Genomic DNA, 20461 nt, shown 5'->3' on the forward strand with positions numbered 1-20461 from the left:
TTTGATGACAAGTATTTTCGGACGAAGGGAGTACGAATGAAGTAGGCCCTTGCCGTTTCTCAAAGGCAAGGATATGCAGGATCTAGGTAAATCTAAACCTGCCTTATTTAGTTAACCTAACTAGAAAGTTACTGTCATGGTAGTCGGCGGGCGTTCGTCGCCACTTGACAATAAACAAACAACGGAGCTTTCCTTCCTGGAAACCCCAGAGCAGAAAAATATCGCTGGCGGGCACGTGGAAGGGGAGACCATCCGTTCATCCACCTCACGCGTAGGCGTCGCCGAGGCGGACCCGTCCTCCTCGTCGTGGGCCGAAAGGAACCGCGGGGAGCCCCGTTCTGCGAAACCCATGTTCCTCAGGGGTCAATATACAAAAGGGCGGCCGCCACGTCGGACCCACCGACGGACGGGATAAATAACGAGAGGAAGAGGGACACGCCGAGACGGAAGCAGACAGAGAGAGAGAGAGGCAGAGGCAGAGGCAGAGGAGAAAAATCAATCCACCACCGAGCAGAGAAGACCTCCGCCGGCGCTGCCGCGGTGTTGACCCCTCCCCCCACGCTGGATCCCCCCACGGCGGCGGGCGCGTCCTTCGGCGGCGGCGGCGCGTTGTTATGCCGAGAGGCGCCCAGGTACTTGCCGTCCCGCCACGCCACGCGGTTCTCTCCGCTCCGCTCTGCTACGTCATGTTCCCGTCCCCGCGCGATCCCGGAATCCGATTCCGGCGCGGCGGCTCGGTAGGATCGGCGCGGGAGGGGTTTGGGCGACTGTTTGAGTGTATAATTCGGGTTTGGCCGGTGGGATTCGCGCGGCTGCGGCTCGGTCGCGGCGGCGCGGGGGTCTGAGATCCGGGGGGGAGGGTTTGGTCCGATCGGCGCGCGATTCGCCGGGCTGGGTCGCCGCCGTTGTTGGTAAAACCGGGGAGGGCTTGGCGGGTGGAATCGGTGCGTGCCTGGCCGGTGAATTATGCGCTCGGCGGTGCTGGTGTTCACCACTAGTTTCCTAGATTTAGGCGAATTCGGCTACGTGTTCTGGTCTGGGCGCTATATATTTGATCCATATATATGATTCTATTATACTGTAGCAGTGGGTGGTGGCACGGGCATAGTTTCGTCCGGCTCATCTGCTTTGATGAATCCTGCAGCGATTCAGCTGTGCATCGTGCTGTTTTCCTTGCGCGGATTTGTAGGTACTGATGGATGATGCAAGCACGGGTCGATGTTGGTGGGGTTCGCACGGCTGTGGCTCTGTCGGCGCTAGCGCGGTCTAGGATATGGGTAGGGGGTTTGGTCAGATCGACGCGAGATTCGCTGGTTTTGGCTGCTGGTGTTGCTGGTAGAATCCGGGGGAGTTTGGCAGGGGGGATCACAGCCTGTGTCTGGTCAGTGAATTGTGCGGGGAATTCGTTCGGTGGTGTTAAGTTGCCATCACAGTTGGCATTACTTGCGTGAATTTGAAGGTAGGAAGAAGGAATGGATGACGGGAACACATGGTTGTTGTGCTGGTTACGTGTTTTGGTTACTTTGTTATATCCTGACTCGTCGCATGATGTTCTGATCATGCTTATGCTGTTAGTATAATGAGTCACCATAATTAGCGGAAGGTTTGATTAGACCAAACTGTGAGTTTTCTTTTGGAGAAACACTATTATTATGGGGCTGTTGCTTTGAAGAAACGGGGTTTACCATGGCAGCATTCCATTGTCGTCTGCTAAGTTTGGCTCTGATGTATTGGGCTACCACCTCGTGTCACACGCTTTCAGCTATAGGTCTGTTGCTTACGAACAACTTTTGTATTTGCAGGTTTCAACACCATTCGCCTCTGGGTTTCTAGCATTCTCAGAAAGGATATGGAGCGCACCCTCTATGCAAGTTCCCCTGTATCCCACGTCTCGCTGCTTGAGCAAGTTCTTGGCTGGAGATTTTGTCTTTACGGAGACTTCCTTGTCATCTCCTTCGTCAATTGCACCTGAAGAACACACCTGGCTTAGCGACTACCGTGCCTGGTCCCATGCTACTGGACATTAGGGCCGACTAGTGATTGCGGTGCACATCTATTCGAGCATGGTGCGTCTCTTCTCTGGCAACATTTTCGTAATTTTTGCCGTGGCACTGGTCAGCCAGCAAAAGTTACCATCAGAACTTCTTTGGACACTTGGGATCTAACCCGTAGATCCTCCTTGTCGGTTACAAGCTCTAGGTATGCTCTTATCCGAGAAGCCAGTAGCACAATAATTTTCATGGCACTTTTCTGTTTTTATTGTCACTGTCTCATGTATCTCTCGCTCTCAGCAGGTTCTGGTTTTCTTTGCTTCTGTCAGCTCTCTTCTCCTCTATCACTGCGAGTTTTCAGTTTGTACGGCTTGATCTTTGGTGTGTATAGTGTGCACTGTTCTTCATCAGGCTTCACTTCTGATGGCGTAACGTGAGGGTATGCTTGAAAGTTTTGAATTTAAGCAGGACAATGCATGACTCAGCCATGAAGCATAATTAGGAATGTGAACATTAGCATTTCTTCCAACGATCTAATCCACCCTGTTTAATTTCAGGGCAAAGGTGTTCCAAGTTTATTTGTCACAAAGTATGGGTATTGCTTACAGACGTTTGAAAAAAGCCTGCAGTGACTTTGGTGATCTACTCTCCAAAGACATTCCGGCAATACGCGTATGAGTCTTGTTTGTGTTTATAGGACTGTTCAAAAATAAGGACAGCTTTGCATTCTAGCTAATAAAATGGAGAGGTGAGTTGACTCTTTCCCTCTTTTGCCAGATGACAATGAGCTTCCAACACTGTACATACTTGCTAACTTTTTTTCTTATATTTGCGATACAGGTATAACATTATTACGGAAGTGGGTGATGGTACGTTTGGTAGTGTTTGGCGTGCAATCAATAAAGAAAGTGGGGAAGTGGTATGTCACTACTTGCCCAATATTTGCATGTTATGCATTACTTTTTGCATTGTTGTGCTGGAGGTTAGCAAGCCTGGGGCTGTTTATTATATTTCTACTAAATAATGTGAAACACTTCCTTTTCAGTTTGCATTGTTACACTCTGATATATCTTCACGACTAGCAGATATTCTTATGTTGCCACTGCAATACCTGGATTTTCTTTCACCTTGTTGACATATATGCATATGCCTGTTCTTCACAGGTCGCAATCAAGAAAATGAAGAAAAAATATTTTTCTTGGGAGGAGTGCATCAATCTCCGTGAAGTGAAGGTATGTGATGTTACATAACATGTAGCCATATTGCATCATGGCTTCCTTCACTTCATTTGATTAAATGTATATGTTTCAACTTCAACAGTCCCTCCGAAGGATGAACCATCCAAACATTGTGAAGCTCAAGGAGGTCATAAGAGAGAATGACATGTTGTTCTTTGTTTTTGAATACATGGTACAGACTATTGATATTTTGTTTTGAGGTTTTTGTTTTGTTTTTATAATCAGTATAAGTTGACTAATGTTTTATGTGCTCTACGTGGGGTTGTTAGGAATGCAATCTCTATCAGCTGATGAAGAGCAAGGGCAAGCCTTTTTCGGAGACTGAGATCCGGAACTGGTGCTTTCAAGTATTTCAAGCTCTTAGTCACATGCATCAACGTGGATACTTTCATCGTGACCTTAAGCCTGGTATGGCATACTCCCTGGACTCTGGAGTTGTTAATAATGTTTATTGTAATTGTGGGTCTATGTTTATTTATGTGGTCTAGTGTTAGAGCCTAGACCGATACTTGAAGAAGTGTATAAAAGAGCGTTACCAGTATCCATCCCTCGTGTTGTGTGTGGTTAAAAAAGAACAGTTTGAGAACATCTTTTGTTTTTCATCTTTCCACCTATGCTCCTTGTCAGAAGCTGTGGTTTCATGCAATTTTTAGTTTGAACAACTCAAGAAATCAAGTCTAGTAGCTGTGGATGGTAACCATCCAGTCGGCCATTGACCGACAAGGCTAACACTGCTAAAAAACATTTTGAGCGGTTTTATTGATCCTTTTTTTTAATTGATTATGCGTTCCCTTGCTCTTGACAGAAAGTGTGCACCATGTGGGATATATATGTAAAGGTAGCAGTAATGACAGATAAAATTAGGCATAATAGGGACACTTGAAAGACTAGTTGTATATGACTAACATGTGTCGGTAAAAAGGGAGTCAACAATCCTTGTTATCCTTAAATGCTACTGTGTTCCATTTGGAGAGTTCAGATTGACCTTATTTATTGGCATTAGTAAACAAGAACCATCATCTTTTGCTCTTTTGACCTTTTGTTATTTCAGAAAATCTGCTAGTTACAAAGGAGCTCATCAAGGTAGCTGATTTTGGGCTTGCTCGTGAGATTATTTCTGAACCACCATACACAGAATATGTGTCAACTCGCTGGTAGGCTACTTCAGTCTTAAACAGCTTAAATCATAGTACATACACGGCACTAAAGCAAGGATACTAATGTTTACTGCCAAATTAGGTATCGTGCCCCAGAGGTTCTACTTCAAGCTTCTGTTTACAGCTCAGCAGTTGGTGAGTGGAGAATATTATTTCCTTTACAAGAAAGCAAATTGCTACAATTTGCAATGTGCTGATTCCCTGTTGCTTTTCTAGACATGTGGGCTATGGGTGCCATTATTGCAGAGCTTTTTTCGCACCGACCTCTTTTCCCAGGCTCAAGGTACACATGATCCTTTTTCTGCTGAGCCTCATTTGGTTCCCCTATTCTCTTGGTTGTTGTGCCCAATTTAATTGAAGATTTTTAAGTTGGTCCTAATAGTTTGCTGGGAGCTAAATATTAGGCAAAGATGCTGTTGATTATATATGAAATAACCATCATCGGCCACTTTAATAAGTGAACCCATTTTTTGTATAGTCTAGAAAGCACCCCATAATGTGAAAAAATTGATGTGGTGATTCTTTTGTGGTATGTTCTTCCAAGTAGTTGCTCAAGTGAGGCCATTTTTGTAACTTTATTCTTTGTCCCTCAGTGAAGCGGATGAGATATACAAAATCTGTAGCATTCTTGGCACACCAAATCAGCATACTTGGGCTGGAGGACTGCAGCTGGCAGCATCTATCCATTTTCAGTTTCCTCAGGTAGAATCTTTTGATACCCCTCCTCGCTCTCCAGTCCTGAGATTATTACGAGCTATTGATGACTAAATGCTGTTCCATATTCTCAACAGTCTGGAAGCATAAATCTTTCAGAAGTGGTTCCCACAGCAAGTGAAGACGCGCTGAACCTTATTTCGGTAAGTATCATATCACCAGTTTCTGTCTGTCCTTGAAGTAGTGGCGAAGCGATCATGTTCAGATTAATGATTGGCTTCAACTTTTGCATTTGCCACAGTGGCTTTGCTCATGGGACCCACGTAAAAGGCCAACCGCAGTGGAGGTTTTGCAGCATCCCTTCTTTCAGGTCATAATATTTCCATCGTCTTTCCATACCACACTAGATGATGCATTGATTCGGTTCGTGGACCTGACAAAAATTGTTTATGTCAGCCATGCTTCTATGTCCCCCCTTCACTTCGTTTTAGATCGACCGGATATGCAACAACACCACCATCAGGTTTGTCAAATATTCTCACGCTTATATGACTTGTATCATTTCCGCTAGAATACCGTTGTTGAAGCAATTCAAATAATGGAATCTGCAGTTGGGGCTAAAGGAGCTATGGACCAGAAGAATGCTAGGAGATACCCTGTGGGGACTTTATCCAACGGGAGACCGGCAGTCAATAACTCGTACCTGAGCACCAACGCCCCAGCAAGAGCAGCTGGCGTGCAAAGGAAGCTAGAGTTGGATCATCAGGTGAAACCAATGGGAGACCATAAGCTGACGAAGGAGAACGCCATGAACCAGCCCTGGTCCAGACTACCACCAGCACCAGTGAGGAGCAACGGTGAGTATTGTTGTTTTGTTCCTTCAAAACATGTATGTAGTGGTGTACTTGGAATGCTGCTTTATGTTTCGTTCAAAGTCTATGATCTTGCGCTTTCCTGATGTGTGATTTGGTTCATGTGCTGCAGGGAACTACCTCGCCCCGAAGGAGCACATCCCTCGCGGCGGCGGCGCGCCTGACATAGCCGAGAAGCTGTCCCAGCTGTCGATGGCCTCCACCACCAACCGGGCGCCGACCGTGCCTTCCGGCAGGTTTGCTGACCTGAAGGGCACTAGTAGAGCCCACCAACCGGAGCCCGTGAGGCGGCCCGTGCCTCTGGGACCCAGGGACACGTGGCACGCCCGGAACGACCCCTTCCGGCGCACCTACGAGATGCCGGGCGAGAGGGCCCTCCTCCAGAGGAAGCTCGTCAGCTGAGGACCATCCCACCGACTCCCGCCCGCCACAATAATCCAGCGGCCTCCTTCCCGGGTGGTCGCCGCCGCCAAGTTTATGTCTCTTTCATCGTTCGTGTTGTGATTGAAAATAAAAGCCAGTCCCCGGCCCTCGCGTCTGCTCGGAGGCGGTGGGGAGACTCAAGAGTACTGCCGTGTTTCCTTTGGGCTTTCGAGTTTGAGAAACGTGGATGATGATTATATGCTTTTGTGATTTGTGTGCGAACCAACGATCGCTTGCGCAGATTATGTGACTTTGTGTGTGGAGCCACTGATGTCTCGTGGTTATACTTGTTGATTGCTCTGGTCGTTGATCCATTGGAGATGCTTTGCTTGCTCACATGGTTCAGTCATGTCCTGCATCTGCATGGCTGGTGATGTTTGTTTACTCCCGTGGGTATTACTCTATGTAGTAGCAGACAGATGCTGCGGGAGCTGTCATGGATCGCGTGAGGTGACGTATTTTTTATTTCAGTTGCGAGTACCGGCGACGCGAGGGATGATGGATTGGTTTCTGTTTCTGTGGGCGTTATGGTCAGACCGCGTGGGCATCATCATCATCATGTGTGTAATGTTTGACTACGTAGCAGCAGCAGTGCAGTAAAACTAGTACTAGTACGTACGTACGTAGGCCTTTTGGGACCGAGGAGGCGACGTCCGCCGCTGCCAAAACCCTCCATCCATCCATCCCTTGGCCGCTCGCCTGCATTCACCAGATCAGACGGCCTCAGCCCCAAAAGCTGCGTTGCTTCAGCGCCATGCCCCCCCTCATCACGTGCATGTCTTCTTCTTGACCAGGGGAAACATCGTCGTGCCTCCCGTGTGCATTGTTTACACTACCCTGCGTGCTGGTGCTGGGTCATTTTTATTCTTTTCCAGCTTTGAATCCATGGTAAGATTAGGCATGCCAAATAATTTGCATCAACCCAATCAGCCTCACGGTACATACAAAAATCTTTAGACCAAAGACGGGTCTTGCCTGGTACCGCCGGTTCTTTTCAGTCCGCATGTAAGTTTTGCCCCTAGTCAAAAGTATCTGTCTTGATCAAACCTATAGAAAAATAATATCGACATTCACAATGTCAAATCAATATTATTAGATTCTAGTTCCATAGTGTGCACACCATATGTTGATGTTTTTTGATAGTATCAATTTGGTCAAACACTGCAAAGTTTGACTTGACACGAATCTAATAGGCGGAGTAGAAAAGACCGGAGGCGGTACACTTCTACAGATCCAAGTAGGTTTGAACTCCAGAGATGGAAGTCGGTAGATAAAAACATTGGAAGTTGTAATGTCAAGCCACGCTGAATGTTATGCTAGAGAACCTATCCAAGTGAAACATGATGCAAATGGAGCTTCACAAGAGAGAAGAAGAAGGGAACCTTGTTCCGCGCAACTCTACCTATTCCTGTCCTGGTAGTTTCCTTTCTCTAAGCATTGCAGCTGTATCCCGATAAGCTATTTTGAATCAAAAGATACACATTTTTACAAATAGCAGAAAAGATGAATCAGGGTTACTGCAAGCTTCACAAGAAACATAAGACAGGCCGCGTCCCAGGATGATTTCCGTGTCCAAGTAAGCAACATCAGAGTCATCATTCAACACAAACAAATAGGCAGTTACACGATACATTCCACAAGATGATCTGCCGCAACGACACACGCAAACACCTACAGGTTCGACATTGAGCGTACAAAGCAACGTGGAATCTTGAAAAAACAGCTACTACAGGTTCCTCTTATCTCACGACACGCAAGGGTTTTGCTCTTAAACCAAGTTCATAGCACGAACGAATACAATGGACACAAAGAACCACGAGAGACCACAGCGCAGGTGCACGTGCACGTGCACGCCCTGCACCTGCCGCTCACACCCGTCAATCGCCTGCAGCAACAGAGCAAACACAATGAGCAAATTCAAAAGATTCGAAGAGTAAAGGCTTCAAAATATTTGAGCCACTGAAGGTGGCGGGAGAGGACCCACATCGAGGCATCGGGATGGAGATCGAGAGCTGGGTCGTCGAGAAGGAGGTGCCGTTGGAGCGCTCGTCGTCCATCTCCGACCACGAGTCCCGCCTCCCCGGCCACTCGTCGAAGAAGGGCCTCAGCGGCTGGTTCTCCTGCTTGACATTTCCCATGAGCCCTCCACCTCCACCTCCACCTCCTCCACCTCCACCACCCAAAGAGCGGCAGTCCTGCTCCTGGGAGTGGGACAGCGAGGCGATGGTTACCTGCCCAAGCTCCTGCGACGGCTCATAGTGGGAATACGAGAAGCCGCCTTGCATGAGGCCGGAATCTCTAGGTTTCGACAGTTGGTACGGGGGCAGGCTGGACCCCATCGAGTGCCACGAGCTGTCCGTTGGGGAATCGATGGTGAAGCCCCTGTTGTTGTTTCCTGATGCTCCAGAGAAGAAGCTCAGTTCACCCACATCAGATTTAGCTCCAAGGGAGTATCTGCATCACATTGAATACATTAAAACTGTAAATTGCTGCAAGAAAAAATTAATATGTGAACCAACCAAAAGTTTAGACAGGTCCAGCTCTAGCATTAGGATCCCTTGTGGCATGAAATGAGATAAAATAAACATGCGCTGGTGATAAAGATCACAAGACAGTTCCAAGTCCGCAGTGGTTTATAGGCTGGGCCACAACTTGAATGTAGAGCATCTACTCGACAGCGCAAGCAAGGTACTGATACCAAGTTGGTACGAAAGGAGAGCCAGTGAAAATGGCTGACAGATGGGAAAAATAAATTAGATGCATGGGCAAAATGCTCTCAAACCCCTAAGGCAAGGGCAAATCAATTCAAAAAGCTTTCCTATACAAAGGCAGAAGAGCATTGCTTGCCTATAGGGAAAAAACTACATTTGAAAGTGGGCATGCAGTTGAAATATGAGATGATGTGCAAAAGACCACGAAGCAAATTACTTACAAAAAGATGGAACTAGACTTTAGAGGTTATGTACCCAAAAAGTATAGTGCATGGTACAGGCAGCAGACTGCTTCAGATTTATAATTAATTGCATCGTAAAAGCATCAGTTAGGGTACAAGAGGCCACGGAAAGTTGCTCTTACAATAATAACACTAGAAAAAACAACAATATAGCACGGGCTACAAGTACAAGCATCACACAGATAATATGATTGCAGCCTCAAGAAAAAGCCATAAATTGTAACTGTGAGTACAAAAGGTCTCAGCTGTGGTAATGCTGATACTGCAGTACAGCGTAGAAAGAAATAAGGAAGATCATGGCACTATTAGTTATGAGACTTACTCCCTCCGTTCCAAAATAGATGACCCAACTTTGTACTAACTTTAGTGCAAAGTTAAGACAAAGTTGAGTCATCTATTTTGGAATGAAGGGAGTAGCTCTAAACGTACAACAAAAACAAGCATGGCAATCAATATCATGAGCAGCTGTAAATACAATGAAAATGAGCATCATCGAACAACTAATCAATGCTGACAAGCCTATTTCAAGTAAGCATCCAACATCAAGAATGAGAGGCAAAATGGGAGCAAAAACATACTTGCCGCCGTATGATGAGGCGTCGACGTGCATCTGCGACGAGCCAGCCCCGCCGAGGGACAGGCCATGGGTTTTAGCCCCAGCCGGGAGGGAGGGGAGCGGCTCGGCGTCGCGGGCCGCGGACGTGACGGCGGACAGCGGGGGCTGCTGCGACTGGTGCGCAGGGGAAGCAGACTTGGATTCCACAGGCTTTCTTGAACGGTTGCGGCCACGGTGCATGTGGCGCTCGCAGTACTTGGAGTCGGGGTGCGCCTCCTTGGAGCACCGCCACTTCTTGCCGTCGGTGCGCCGGCACCGCCACGGCTCCGGGTCGAGCTTCTTGCCATAGTAGGCGTAGTAACTCACTGCAACAATCCATGAATCAGCACATTTAATCCACACAACCATCACCACTCATTCACTCATTGATCCATTGATTCCAATCAAGAGGTATAGATCAGAGACACATTAACATCTCACCAACCATACAGAGATGCTTCCCCTTGGTCACAGGTGCGAGCAAAGAATCAAACAGCTAGCTCGCTTGACCGAATATATAGATATATAAGCAAAGATCCACGCAAGTTGCAGCCGCAGACATGTTTATCCATGAATAAAAGTACCGGAGCTCAATCAAATCGATCCCAGTAATAAGCATCAAAGCACCGCCATTTCCGCCTCCCGAGAAAGAGACGCGCTTTTTTAAGTGCCCAACAGGGGGCATCCAATCCAATCCAATCCAATCCGTCTCCGCGAGATTCTCGACGAATAACTAAAGCGAAAGCGAAAGCGGGGGGAAGGGGAGGAAGGTCGCTTACTGGAGGGATGGTGGTGGTGGTAGAAGGGCGAGGCGGCGGGGCTGGCGAAGGAGAAGGTGGTTCCGGCGGCGCCGGCGGCGGGGTGGTGGGGGCGGATGGGGAGCAGGAGATCGGGCGGCACGGGCACGCCTGCCATGAGGTACTTGTAAATCAGCGCCTGCTGCTCCAGCTCGGCCCACTGCGCCGGCGTGAACACCGGCCCCGCGCCCCGCTGCATCTGCATCTGCATCTGCTGCTGCTGCTGCTGGCCGTAGCCCCCCAGCCCCATCCCCATCGCCGCCGACGAGCTCAGCATCTCCAGCGGCGTAAAGCCTCCGCCTTGGAGCAAGATAGTAGTAGGCCCGGCTCCTCCTCTCGGCGCAAGGCAAGGCGGGCGAGAACGCGCGGCGGGGCACGGCGGTCAGGTGGGGGTTGGGGGGTTCTTGGTGGCGGCCATCAATGGAGGGGGGGGAGGGGAGGGGGGAGTCGGTGGGGGGAGGGGAAGCAAGGGAGAGCGGAGCAGAGGGGGAGGGGGGAGGAGGGAGGGATCTATTTGGTGGCTCCGGCTGACTCCCTCATCGCCTGCCTGTCTGTCTTTACTTGTACTGCCTGCACCCCCAGGGGCAAAACTGCCATTTTTTTTTACTTTTGTATCTATGTTTCACCTTTTTCTCTTCTTTTTTACCTCCCCTGCCATCCATCCTGCATCATGAAATCCAGCCACCACCACACCTCCCCCTGCTCCTCTGGGTGATATGTGTCACCCCATTTGTTTCTCTTTTCTCAAGGTTAGGTAAGGTGACATGTCACCCTTGCTTGTCATTGTGAAGATATCTTTGGGGGTTAAGAGCATGTGAGGTGCTTCTAATGGTGATTTTTTTTTTCGAGAATACGACAAAGAGTGTAGCCTAACTTCATAGGAGGAAGAGGTTAGTGCATACAAGTCGATGCCACACACACCCTCCGCTCCAAAACAACAGACAGGGCTACTACTCGGCAAACCGGTCTAACTCCAATCAAGAACGGAAAAATAATCAGACTCCCTCGTCAATTGTTTGGATTGGAATTAGGCTCCTCTGCTCTAGTCGTCCTCTTCTATTTCGGGCAGTAGCTCAGCCCGTTCCGGGCCTTCCTTTACTGAATCTATTAGCTGCCGGCCCGACGAGTCATCTACTAAAAAGGACCCTCCCCGCTGTGCGCCCCTCCTTGAATTATTCGGTCATGCAATACTTTTTTAATACTAAGAATAAAATGCATTTCGACCCCGTCCTAGTTCTCAATCATTTCCCCTGCTAGCTATCGGGCCCCCACAGGTTGAGCTCTTGAAAGATAACTTGGCAATCGGTCACATTCATTCACATTGCCCCGATCTCGCAAAGACTCCGCCGTTCCGTTGCTTCCATATGCTCCAACAGATTAGCATGGCGAAGGAATCGAACCCCTTGCGCTTCTCCTTCGTAATTTGTTCAAGCGAAACGGACCACCATGCTTCCGGTTGTCATGGCATGTGGGCAAGATATTGAGCCCAATCCCCGCTGTCTGGAAACACAAGAACCACACTTGACGAGCATAGACACGTTGCAATAGAATGTGATCCATCGTATTTTCTTCCTCCTGGTCACAAAGGTAACATGGCAAATTTGATCTTGCAGACCATGCCTAAACCTCTTGTCAGATGAATGTGTGGTTTGAGAGAGCGGTTGTGGCACGGCTAAACGTAAAAGGCTAGGGTTTGTTTCGCTGTCACTTAAAGCGACACCCTTTCTCGATTGGTTGGCACATTGGACATACACCAATATTCTTGTGTGCCGTAAACAACACTTTCTCAAAAAAAAAATCAATAGTTTAGATTGCTTACCACATGTGTCACATGACATAGTCCCATTTGCGTGTAAAAAAAAACTTCACACGCACTCGAGACAACCGATTTGTACCGTGCATATGACTTCATGTTTGGACACTATGGTGGCTAAATACGGTTGAGATTTACTTGGATTGATTTTATCTTTTATGAACCCACTAAATATATATACTATGAGAAAAAGATCACATACAGGAAGTTCAACATACAGTGCGCAAGATCTACTGATAAACATTTCAAGCAACATGCGTGCGACGATGAAAGTGTCCTCGATTCGCACGGTTTTAAAAACGCAAAGAAGAGAGAACAAACAAGATTAGAGCGTCATAACTTGTTGAATCAGGATATGATCCAGCCGCAGGCAGCCTTCAAAGCATCCATCAGGGCCAATAACAATAATAATCTGTGTGTGTACAATACACAAGTACAGAGGCCACTTATTTTATCACGTACTGCTGTGCTACGCAGGAACGGGTGCTTGTACAGCACAGATATGGTCGATGCCACATACAGAAAACACCAGAGATCTAATCGGGTTGATTTTATCTTCTATCAACACACAAGGAAAATGTACTGTTGGATATTATCATAGGTGACCCAATGTTTGATGACGGGATGAACGGCCAGGCACGAGCACATAGCAAGTCCAGCATAGCATATAGTAGTGCAACACTGTCTACCGAAAACCGTTTCAAGTAACATTTCAATGTCGAAACGAGCCGGATGGTATAACAAAACACACGCTCGATCAAGAAGATCCTCAAAATCTCGAGCGCGCGCACAATGGAATAATGCCTCTTTGATTTCGCACGATTTCAAGAAAAACACAAAGAAGATCAAACAAACAAGACGAGAATATCCCGGCTTGTCAAACCCCGTGGGATCCGATCGTGCCGCGGCAAAGCGAGATGAGATCCCCCCGCCCCCGCCCCGGGCAGCTTCTTAAAATGCCGCGATTCAAACGACCAAACATATAAGTCGATCTTGCTCTGAACATTGTAGTTGCCGATCTCCAAACATTCGTCGAGCAGGGCCAAGTATAATCCGTGCGTACAATACGCAAGCACAGACGCCACATTATTGTAGTGTATCACGTACTACTACTGTACCAGTAGTAGACAGGAACGGATACTTGCCGTTGCACAGCAGAGGCCAATCTGCACAAGAGACCCAGACCCCCTCCCTCGCCTTTGACCTCGCCTCACCTGGCCCGTACCCCGGCCCTTGCACCACCACACACACACACACACACACACACACACACACACGCACGCACAGGTCTAGTAGATGCCTGGAGCAGCAGCTACAAAGATCTCTCATGCAGACTTGGAGCATAAAAAATTGCTGCTGTGCTATGCCAATCCACCCCATCCCCTGGGTAGGGTAGGGGAGGGGAAGATGAACATGAGAACTGGAGAGGGCAAGCGACAGGGGATGCAGGGGCATTCAAGCTTCTGAGGCATTTGTACGGTTGCTATTACTGCTGCTACCATGACCATCCTAACCTATCACATTTGAATATCTGATGAGTAGTCGTGTAGTACCTGCATACTCTTGCCGGAGCAAACCAAAAGCAAAGCCTAGGTATTACTTCTCCTCAATGGCCCCTTCCCAAACTTAATCGCTTCACCGGTCCTTCCGAAAACTTATTTCGAAATCTGCCCCCGTATAGACGCCGATCTGTTTGGCGTTTCTGATACACATACTGTTATTTGGCGCTGGCGCCCGCACGTGTGGTAGACAGAGACGCCAAACGGGTCGGCGTCTATATGGGGGGCAGATTTTGAAGTAGGAGTAAGTTTTTGGAAGGGGCCAATGAAGCAATTAAGTTTAGGAAAGGGACATGACATTTAGGAAAAATAACAGTATTACTCCTGGTCTTGGTCTGGTCTCTCCTATCACATTCTATGGGGGTAGGGCATGCCCCTACCAGCGGCATAGTACTACCATGCAGGGAAACGAAAAGAAAATTTAGCCTAGGCTAGACAGGCGCCTAGCATGAGGAACATGCATGCACGCATAGCTGATGGATGCCCCTGTCCGGCTTGCAACAGCAGCTGAGGCGACCACAGCGCCATTAATGGGGACAAAAGGACACACACACACACACACACACACACACACACACACACAAGGCCGGATTGAGTTTTACATGTGGGGGCGCCGCGCATATGATATGATACACACACGCCCTACATCACCACTAGCAGTACAATGCTGCCGCGGTTTTGGGACCAGCCGGTCAAAACGAGGCAGCAGCAATGAGGTGAGGTGAGGGCAAGAAGAAGACACCAAAGCCTGCAAACCTGATTTATGGAAGGGGCTGGGGGAGTATTAAATGGTGGCCCGCTCAGATCCATCCTCCATGGCTTTGGGCTTCTTGGCTCCCACCTCCCCGGCTCCGGCTCCAGCCATTGCCGGACAGACATACCCCCTTCCGGCTCCAGGCTGATTGCGGCGACAATCGGCGCCGACATCGGAGGAGGAGCTTGAGTGGTGAACTGACAGCATCGGCGTGCCGACACCTGAAAAAGAAGAAGGCAAAATCCACATTGCATTTCCAGTGAACCACCCTACAGGAGAATCGACCGAGGACTCGCAGCCCTTCCCATGTTGAATGGGACACAGTTAGCCAGACAAGACCTTAGAAAGCAATAATATAAGATGGAAAGATAAAGTTGATACAGGAATGGGAGCTATTTTCTGGTACACTGAAATGTGGCTTCAATACCTAGACAGAATAGTGACGGCGGCGCAGAGGGTGAAGCTACTTTTCAATTTCTAATAACTGGATGATGGTACAACTTTATACAGATCATACAAAACCAGACCTGGTTGCTGCAAGACAAGCAGGTAGGTGTGAAACTGTGTATCAACAGAACCCTTCATTTGAAGAAAAAATGGTACCCGTATGAATACGACATCTCTACACTCAGCAGTGCTGCAAAAAATGTGGAAGACTCAAGGGAGCTGCTGGCCCAGCCACTACTAACACGGGCAGATGAACCATCTTTTGAGATCGCTAAATCGCATTGCTTATGGCGCAAATGGGCAGCGGCTTTTCTGAATTTCCAACGCGGCGGCACTGCACGGTCACTACCCACATAAGAGTATATGTGAATGGCGTTCACTTGGAAGGCGTTCGTCGACGACCGTAATAAGAGGGGGCTAAGTCAGAAAAGGATCTTCTTCAAAACCAGGAGGATTATCAGGATGAAGATAAGAATGACGAGGACAGTGGCACACATCACCATGCCGCCTTTCTTCTGCGTCCTCTCAGCCTGCATAACAGATATCAGACCAACATATTAGACTGCGACCTTCAGGGACTGACGCTAGCTCCTATTTTTCTTCCTTTGCAGAAGCTCTTGGATATATAAAGGTGCTGCAGGTGAAAACACCAGGGACTGATGTGGGTTTCTTTAAATTATGTCGGCAGACAGTTAAACATGAATGCGCAGAGAGAGAGAGAGAGTGAGTGAGAGAGAGAGAGAGAGTAAAAGCAAGTACTTGAGGTAAATTTTGGGATTAGTTTAAAATCTATAGTCTCTGGCCCAAAACTTGATCTTTTTACTTTTTACTGGATGCCTTCACATTCTTATGGTCTGGGGGATGCAACTTTAAACACGTGGCTAACTTTTCATATATTTTAAAATGACTAAAGTACCAGTCCTTTTTATAGACTGATTAGATTTACTAGTCAAAGGTCTAACCTCTTCTCCCCCACTGATACAAAATTGTTGTTTAGAGTGGCAAAATTATGGTTTGTCCAGCCCAATGAAACGGAATAACTATTATCAGAGAAGCGGCAAATGGGGGTGAGGATGAAACCTTTTGCAACTGTTTATAGCCCTCCTCGACTGAGGCCGCAACATTCTGTACATTGTAGTCTATCCGATCAACAATTGTTCCCTGTTCAAATGAAGAAACGAATAGTCTGAAGTCTGAACTAGTTATCATAACTTACCATCAATGACCCAATTAAGATAGGATTTTCATACCTGATCAATCACAAGAACTGAAAGATCCTTCATGATCTGTGCAAGCTCATTGACTGATTGGGCAACCTTCAAACAACAAGCAGATAACAAGAGTGAATATGAGGGCATCAGTAACCTATTTTTTCCTTTACATAAATCATATGCATAGTGAACAAATAAAACTCACCTGTTCGATTTCTCTCTCCCTTTCTCTAGTGAATGCTTCGCTTTTCTTAAGTTTTGACATCTGAACCTCAGTGAAACCCTGAAATAAAATCCAAGAATTACGTCATTGACATCTTAATTTAATGAGTTTCCTGGACTTCTCATCAGCTACTCCTCATAATCAGTTTAGCAATTCCCTAAGTAAATAGACTGGGAAGATTTTAGGGGAAACCTTGGTCGTTAGCCTGTTCTGTAAAGTATATGCGTTTATATCCAAAGTTCAAACTCCATCCCAGATTTTGCAAATTATCATAGTTCAAAGGGGTCTAGACCAGATTTGCATGCACTAACTGGAAACCTGTATGACTATTTGACTAATGACCCAAACCAATGCAACCTTCACTGTACATAACTGTGTGATTGTTGTTTTTGCCTTCTGTGTTCTCAAGTTTCTGTTTTACTTTATTACTTATGGATCTGAAGTGAAGCATTCCAGTAAAAACCTTGAGTTTGTTCCAATAAAACTTACAGTTACACAACAGAGAGCGAGTGAGCAGCACACAGAAAAACAATGTCAAACTCATACAGCTGACGTAGGCTGCTATAAATAAGCCTATAATAAAGCTACAAGTGCTCAGAAGCAAACAACTTCACGAAAAAAAAGAGTCTATGGCAAGTAAAGACAATGAGAAAGCGTACCACATCCTCAAATTCATCATCTTCAAGTTCAAATGTCGACTTGGATCCATTTATATTCATTTCTAAATCAACACCATCTTGCCCCTGAAATCGCATTTCATTAACCAAGATTCTTTATTAGAGTGAGATAAGTAGCACAAGCGTCTGAATTTCTGAAAACATCTTAAGGCGGAGTGGCAAACCTCTTTCTGTTGGCGAAGCTGCTTCAAATAAGTTGACTGTTTTTTCCTGAACTCCATCGAAAGAGTTTGCAGGTCCGTAGCAAGGGAACGCTGCAGATAACAGTGTAAGGCATTTGGTCCATCAGCACAAACATTCGTAGCAGCAGTTACCGCTCTTGTAGCTGCTAATACATAAAACAGCAGGGGTGAGACATCACCTGGACATTCTTTCTGACATTCGAATCTTCTGAGGAGTCTTTCATGGACAGCTTCTGCAGCTTTTTTTCTGACCTCTTCAGCAGGTCCGTTATCTCATGCGTGAGAACCTCGATCGCTCGCTGGTCATCTCTGCCATCACCGAAGGACGGCATCAAGGCCTTGGCGTGCGCCTTAGCCAGCTCGGCCATCTTCGTCTTTGCCCGCTGCATGTTGGCAGATATCTCTTCGGAGACATCCACCCAGGCTGGGGGCAGCCCAACCATCGCCGCGCCTCTACTGCACAACAGCAGTCGCATGTCAGTGCCGTACCATCGAACTGATCACTCGTCACAAGTCCAAGAAAGTGGTTTTGACAGGACAAGCTCTGCCAGTGAGCTACTCCCTCTGTAAAGAAATATAAGGGCATTTAGATCACTAAGTGGTGATCTGAACGCTCTTATATTTCTTTACGGAGGGAGGACTAAGTAACGAGGAAGCATTCAACCTAGTGCATCTCAATTTTCGCTATCAAGCGATTAAGCATACGAGCCTGAAAGGTGCCACCAACCAGGGATTTCTTAGCAGGAGGTTAAGCTTTTGAAGACATTGCTATTCCACCCTGCTGCCCATGTATCTCTACCACAGGGCTCCATTCAAGATGCCCAATTGCCATTTCCAAGTACCGGTGCACGCGGCGCCTTGGCTCGAATTAGCTAACGCACAAGGGTATCTTAGATCAGACTAACTGATGGACAGGTCAATTAGCTATGCTCATGCTCAAAATAACTAGCTAATGTACTAACAAGGGTGTCATGGGACAGGAGACTAGCTGATGGACAAGTCTGGTGATGCACAATCCAGCATTTCCAGCGATCTCCCGCTGCTCGTGCCGCAATTTGAGAACCTGGCGTCGTGATTAGCTACCTACGCTCAGTACCTAGCTGATCTGGTCTCTACGGGGGTGGGGTGAAGCGAGATGCGAGGGGGAGGGGAGGGGGCGGGTGACCTGGAGGAGGCGGAGGGGTCGTCGGTGCTGAGGGGCGCGTAGTTGCGGTCGGGCCGCAGCAGCGAGGCCATCTCGACCACCGCCGGCCCGCCGCCGGGGGAGGAGGAGGAGGAGGAGGAGGCGGAGGGCGCCCCGGCTGGCGCGCGGACGTGGCGCAGCGCGTCGCGGTACTTGCGGAAGAGCGGCGTCCGGTTCCGCGTGGCCATGGCCGGCGGGGAGCGGCGGGGGTCGGAGGCGGCGAGATCTCGTCGGACGGCGAGGCCCGCGGGGGAGGGAGAGGGATCGGGTGGGGGGCAGTTGGTGCGAGCCGACCGTGCGGAGTTGGGAGACACTTCGCCACCAAGGAAGGAGGGGGAGGGGGAGGCCAGCTGCCGCTGACCGGGCCGGGCCGGGCCCGGCCGCCAACCGAGTGGGTTGTTTGCACCCACTCAGTTGGGCCAACATATAAATGATTCGGACCACTGCCTTGCGTGATTTGGGGGTGAAATCTATATGATTTTTTTTCGGGTTTCACCGGTCGTCTCCTTTTTCTTTCTCACTGGTTTACATTTTTCATATACACGTGGAACATTTCTTCGATACTCATCTAGCATTTTCTCAAATAGATGATGGGCATTTTTTTTTCAAATACATGTTTCAGACATCTTTTGAAATACAAGTTAAAAGATTAAAATATACATGAACATTTTTTAAATGGTACTGTAATAAGCATTTAAAAAAATGACGAACTTGTTCTACGTTGTATGAACTTCTTTTAGTTTTATTCTCCTTTTTTCAAAACATCCCTATTTCTTCGACATGCGTCATAGAGTTTCCTTGTACACGTGGCACATTTATTTATACACACTGAACATTTGTTTAAATATATGATGAACACTTTTTAAATAAATTTTTTATGAATACATGTTAAAAAATATTCAAATACACGTGGATCATCTTTTAAATATTACGTGAATTTTTTATTAAATTGTATAATCATTATTTGAAATACAAGTTTGAAATATATTTTTCTATAAATGTTAATAAAATTCAAAAAAATGTTTAACACCTTTTTGAATGGTATGAAATAATTTTCAAGAACTTGAACATTTTTTTACATTTTATAAACATTTTTCTAAAATGTCCCGAACATTTATTTGAAATGCGTGAACTTTTTTTAAGAATGCCACCCGTTTCTGTGACAACACGAAAAGGTGTTTTAAACTACGCATGCATTTTTCTTTAGTGCTTTCAAATTTAAATGTTGCACGAACATTATTTTACAATGCCTGAACATTTTCTAAATATGCAATGAAGGTTTCTCAAAAAACTGAGTAAAGTGATTTTGAAATATGTATATTTTTTGCAGAATACACACATTAGTAAAAGAAGAATAAAATAGAGATAAACAAAATGAAGAAACGTTCTAGCGACTAACGGGCCGTCCCACTACAACTCGCACACATGGGAGACAGATGGTACACTCGCTAGAATTATGCGTGTCCAAAATAACATTTTTTTGAATTATTATGTTGACAGAATAGACATGCATATGCCATTTGTATGCTAGCTTATAGAGAAACATGAAAAAAAACATGTTTCAAGGGAAGATGTCTACGAGGTCTGCTAAAGTGCCTCACCTGAGAACCTCCCCTAACTTAATGGGCATCACTTATAAACCGCTTTTAGGGAGAGTTTTTTAAGTGACTTGTTGGGGATGCTCTAAGAAGAAATTGGTTTGCTCTCACAAACATCTCTGAAAGGATTGAAT

At 46.9% G+C, this 20461-nt stretch overlaps 3 protein-coding genes across 5 annotated transcripts; 1 reads left to right on the forward strand and 2 right to left on the reverse strand.

Moving 5' to 3' along the window:
* Positions 1–404: 404 nt before the first annotated feature.
* Positions 405–6671, forward strand: LOC123088275 (cyclin-dependent kinase F-4). Of its 3 annotated transcripts, none has more exons than XM_044510472.1 (17): positions 405–632; positions 1803–2199; positions 2292–2430; positions 2549–2739; positions 2832–2910; positions 3155–3223; positions 3312–3401; positions 3499–3637; positions 4281–4383; positions 4469–4521; positions 4603–4669; positions 4980–5088; positions 5178–5243; positions 5342–5410; positions 5497–5563; positions 5652–5897; positions 6025–6671. In XM_044510472.1, exons 4-17 carry the CDS (start codon positions 2732–2734, stop codon positions 6312–6314), a joined length of 1455 nt encoding a protein of 484 aa, XP_044366407.1. In that variant the 5' UTR covers positions 405–632; positions 1803–2199; positions 2292–2430; positions 2549–2731; the 3' UTR covers positions 6315–6671. The 3 variants fall into 3 exon arrangements, with proteins under 3 accessions (XP_044366407.1, XP_044366406.1, XP_044366408.1); XM_044510471.1 differs by having other exon boundaries at positions 2295–2430; XM_044510473.1 differs by lacking the exons at positions 405–632; positions 2292–2430; positions 2549–2739 and having other exon boundaries at positions 1803–2005.
* Positions 6672–7817: 1146 nt separating this feature from the next.
* Positions 7818–11209, reverse strand: LOC123088276 (growth-regulating factor 5). The gene is made up of 4 exons (XM_044510474.1): positions 10663–11209; positions 9867–10209; positions 8320–8789; positions 7818–8220 (listed from the first exon to the last, which is right to left on the reverse strand). Exons 1-4 carry the CDS (start codon positions 10955–10957, stop codon positions 8213–8215), a joined length of 1116 nt encoding a protein of 371 aa, XP_044366409.1. The 5' UTR covers positions 10958–11209; the 3' UTR covers positions 7818–8212.
* Positions 11210–15141: 3932 nt separating this feature from the next.
* On the reverse strand, positions 15142–19024 carry LOC123088277 (syntaxin-43). The gene is made up of 8 exons (XM_044510475.1): positions 18712–19024; positions 17726–18002; positions 17529–17618; positions 17347–17430; positions 16670–16747; positions 16504–16569; positions 16334–16414; positions 15142–15783 (listed from the first exon to the last, which is right to left on the reverse strand). Exons 1-8 carry the CDS (start codon positions 18915–18917, stop codon positions 15676–15678), a joined length of 990 nt encoding a protein of 329 aa, XP_044366410.1. The 5' UTR covers positions 18918–19024; the 3' UTR covers positions 15142–15675.
* Positions 19025–20461: the final 1437 nt, after the last annotated feature.

The sequence above is a fragment of the Triticum aestivum genome, chromosome 4A, assembly GCF_018294505.1.
Source record: "Triticum aestivum cultivar Chinese Spring chromosome 4A, IWGSC CS RefSeq v2.1, whole genome shotgun sequence".
NCBI classification, from domain to species: Eukaryota; Viridiplantae; Streptophyta; class Magnoliopsida; order Poales; family Poaceae; genus Triticum; species Triticum aestivum.

Coding starts and splice junctions, on each gene's coding strand:
- LOC123088275 (XM_044510473.1), top strand. CDS start 1,866: ATGCAAGTTCCCCTGTATCCCACGTCTCGCTGCTTGAGCAAGTTCTTG. Junction 2,911..3,154: donor ATAAAGAAAGTGGGGAAGTG/GTATGTCACTAC, acceptor TGTTCTTCACAG/GTCGCAATCAAGAAAATGAA. Junction 3,224..3,311: donor TCAATCTCCGTGAAGTGAAG/GTATGTGATGTT, acceptor CAACTTCAACAG/TCCCTCCGAAGGATGAACCA.
- LOC123088276 (XM_044510474.1), bottom strand. CDS start 10,957: ATGCTGAGCTCGTCGGCGGCGATGGGGATGGGGCTGGGGGGCTACGGC. Junction 10,210..10,662: donor CCACCACCACCATCCCTCCA/GTAAGCGACCTT, acceptor GGATTGTTGCAG/TGAGTTACTACGCCTACTAT. Junction 8,790..9,866: donor GCCTCATCATACGGCGGCAA/GTATGTTTTTGC, acceptor AATGTGATGCAG/ATACTCCCTTGGAGCTAAAT.
- LOC123088277 (XM_044510475.1), bottom strand. CDS start 18,917: ATGGCCACGCGGAACCGGACGCCGCTCTTCCGCAAGTACCGCGACGCG. Junction 16,748..17,346: donor ATGATGAATTTGAGGATGTG/GTACGCTTTCTC, acceptor ATTTTATTTCAG/GGTTTCACTGAGGTTCAGAT. Junction 16,570..16,669: donor GGGAGAGAGAAATCGAACAG/GTGAGTTTTATT, acceptor TGTTGTTTGAAG/GTTGCCCAATCAGTCAATGA.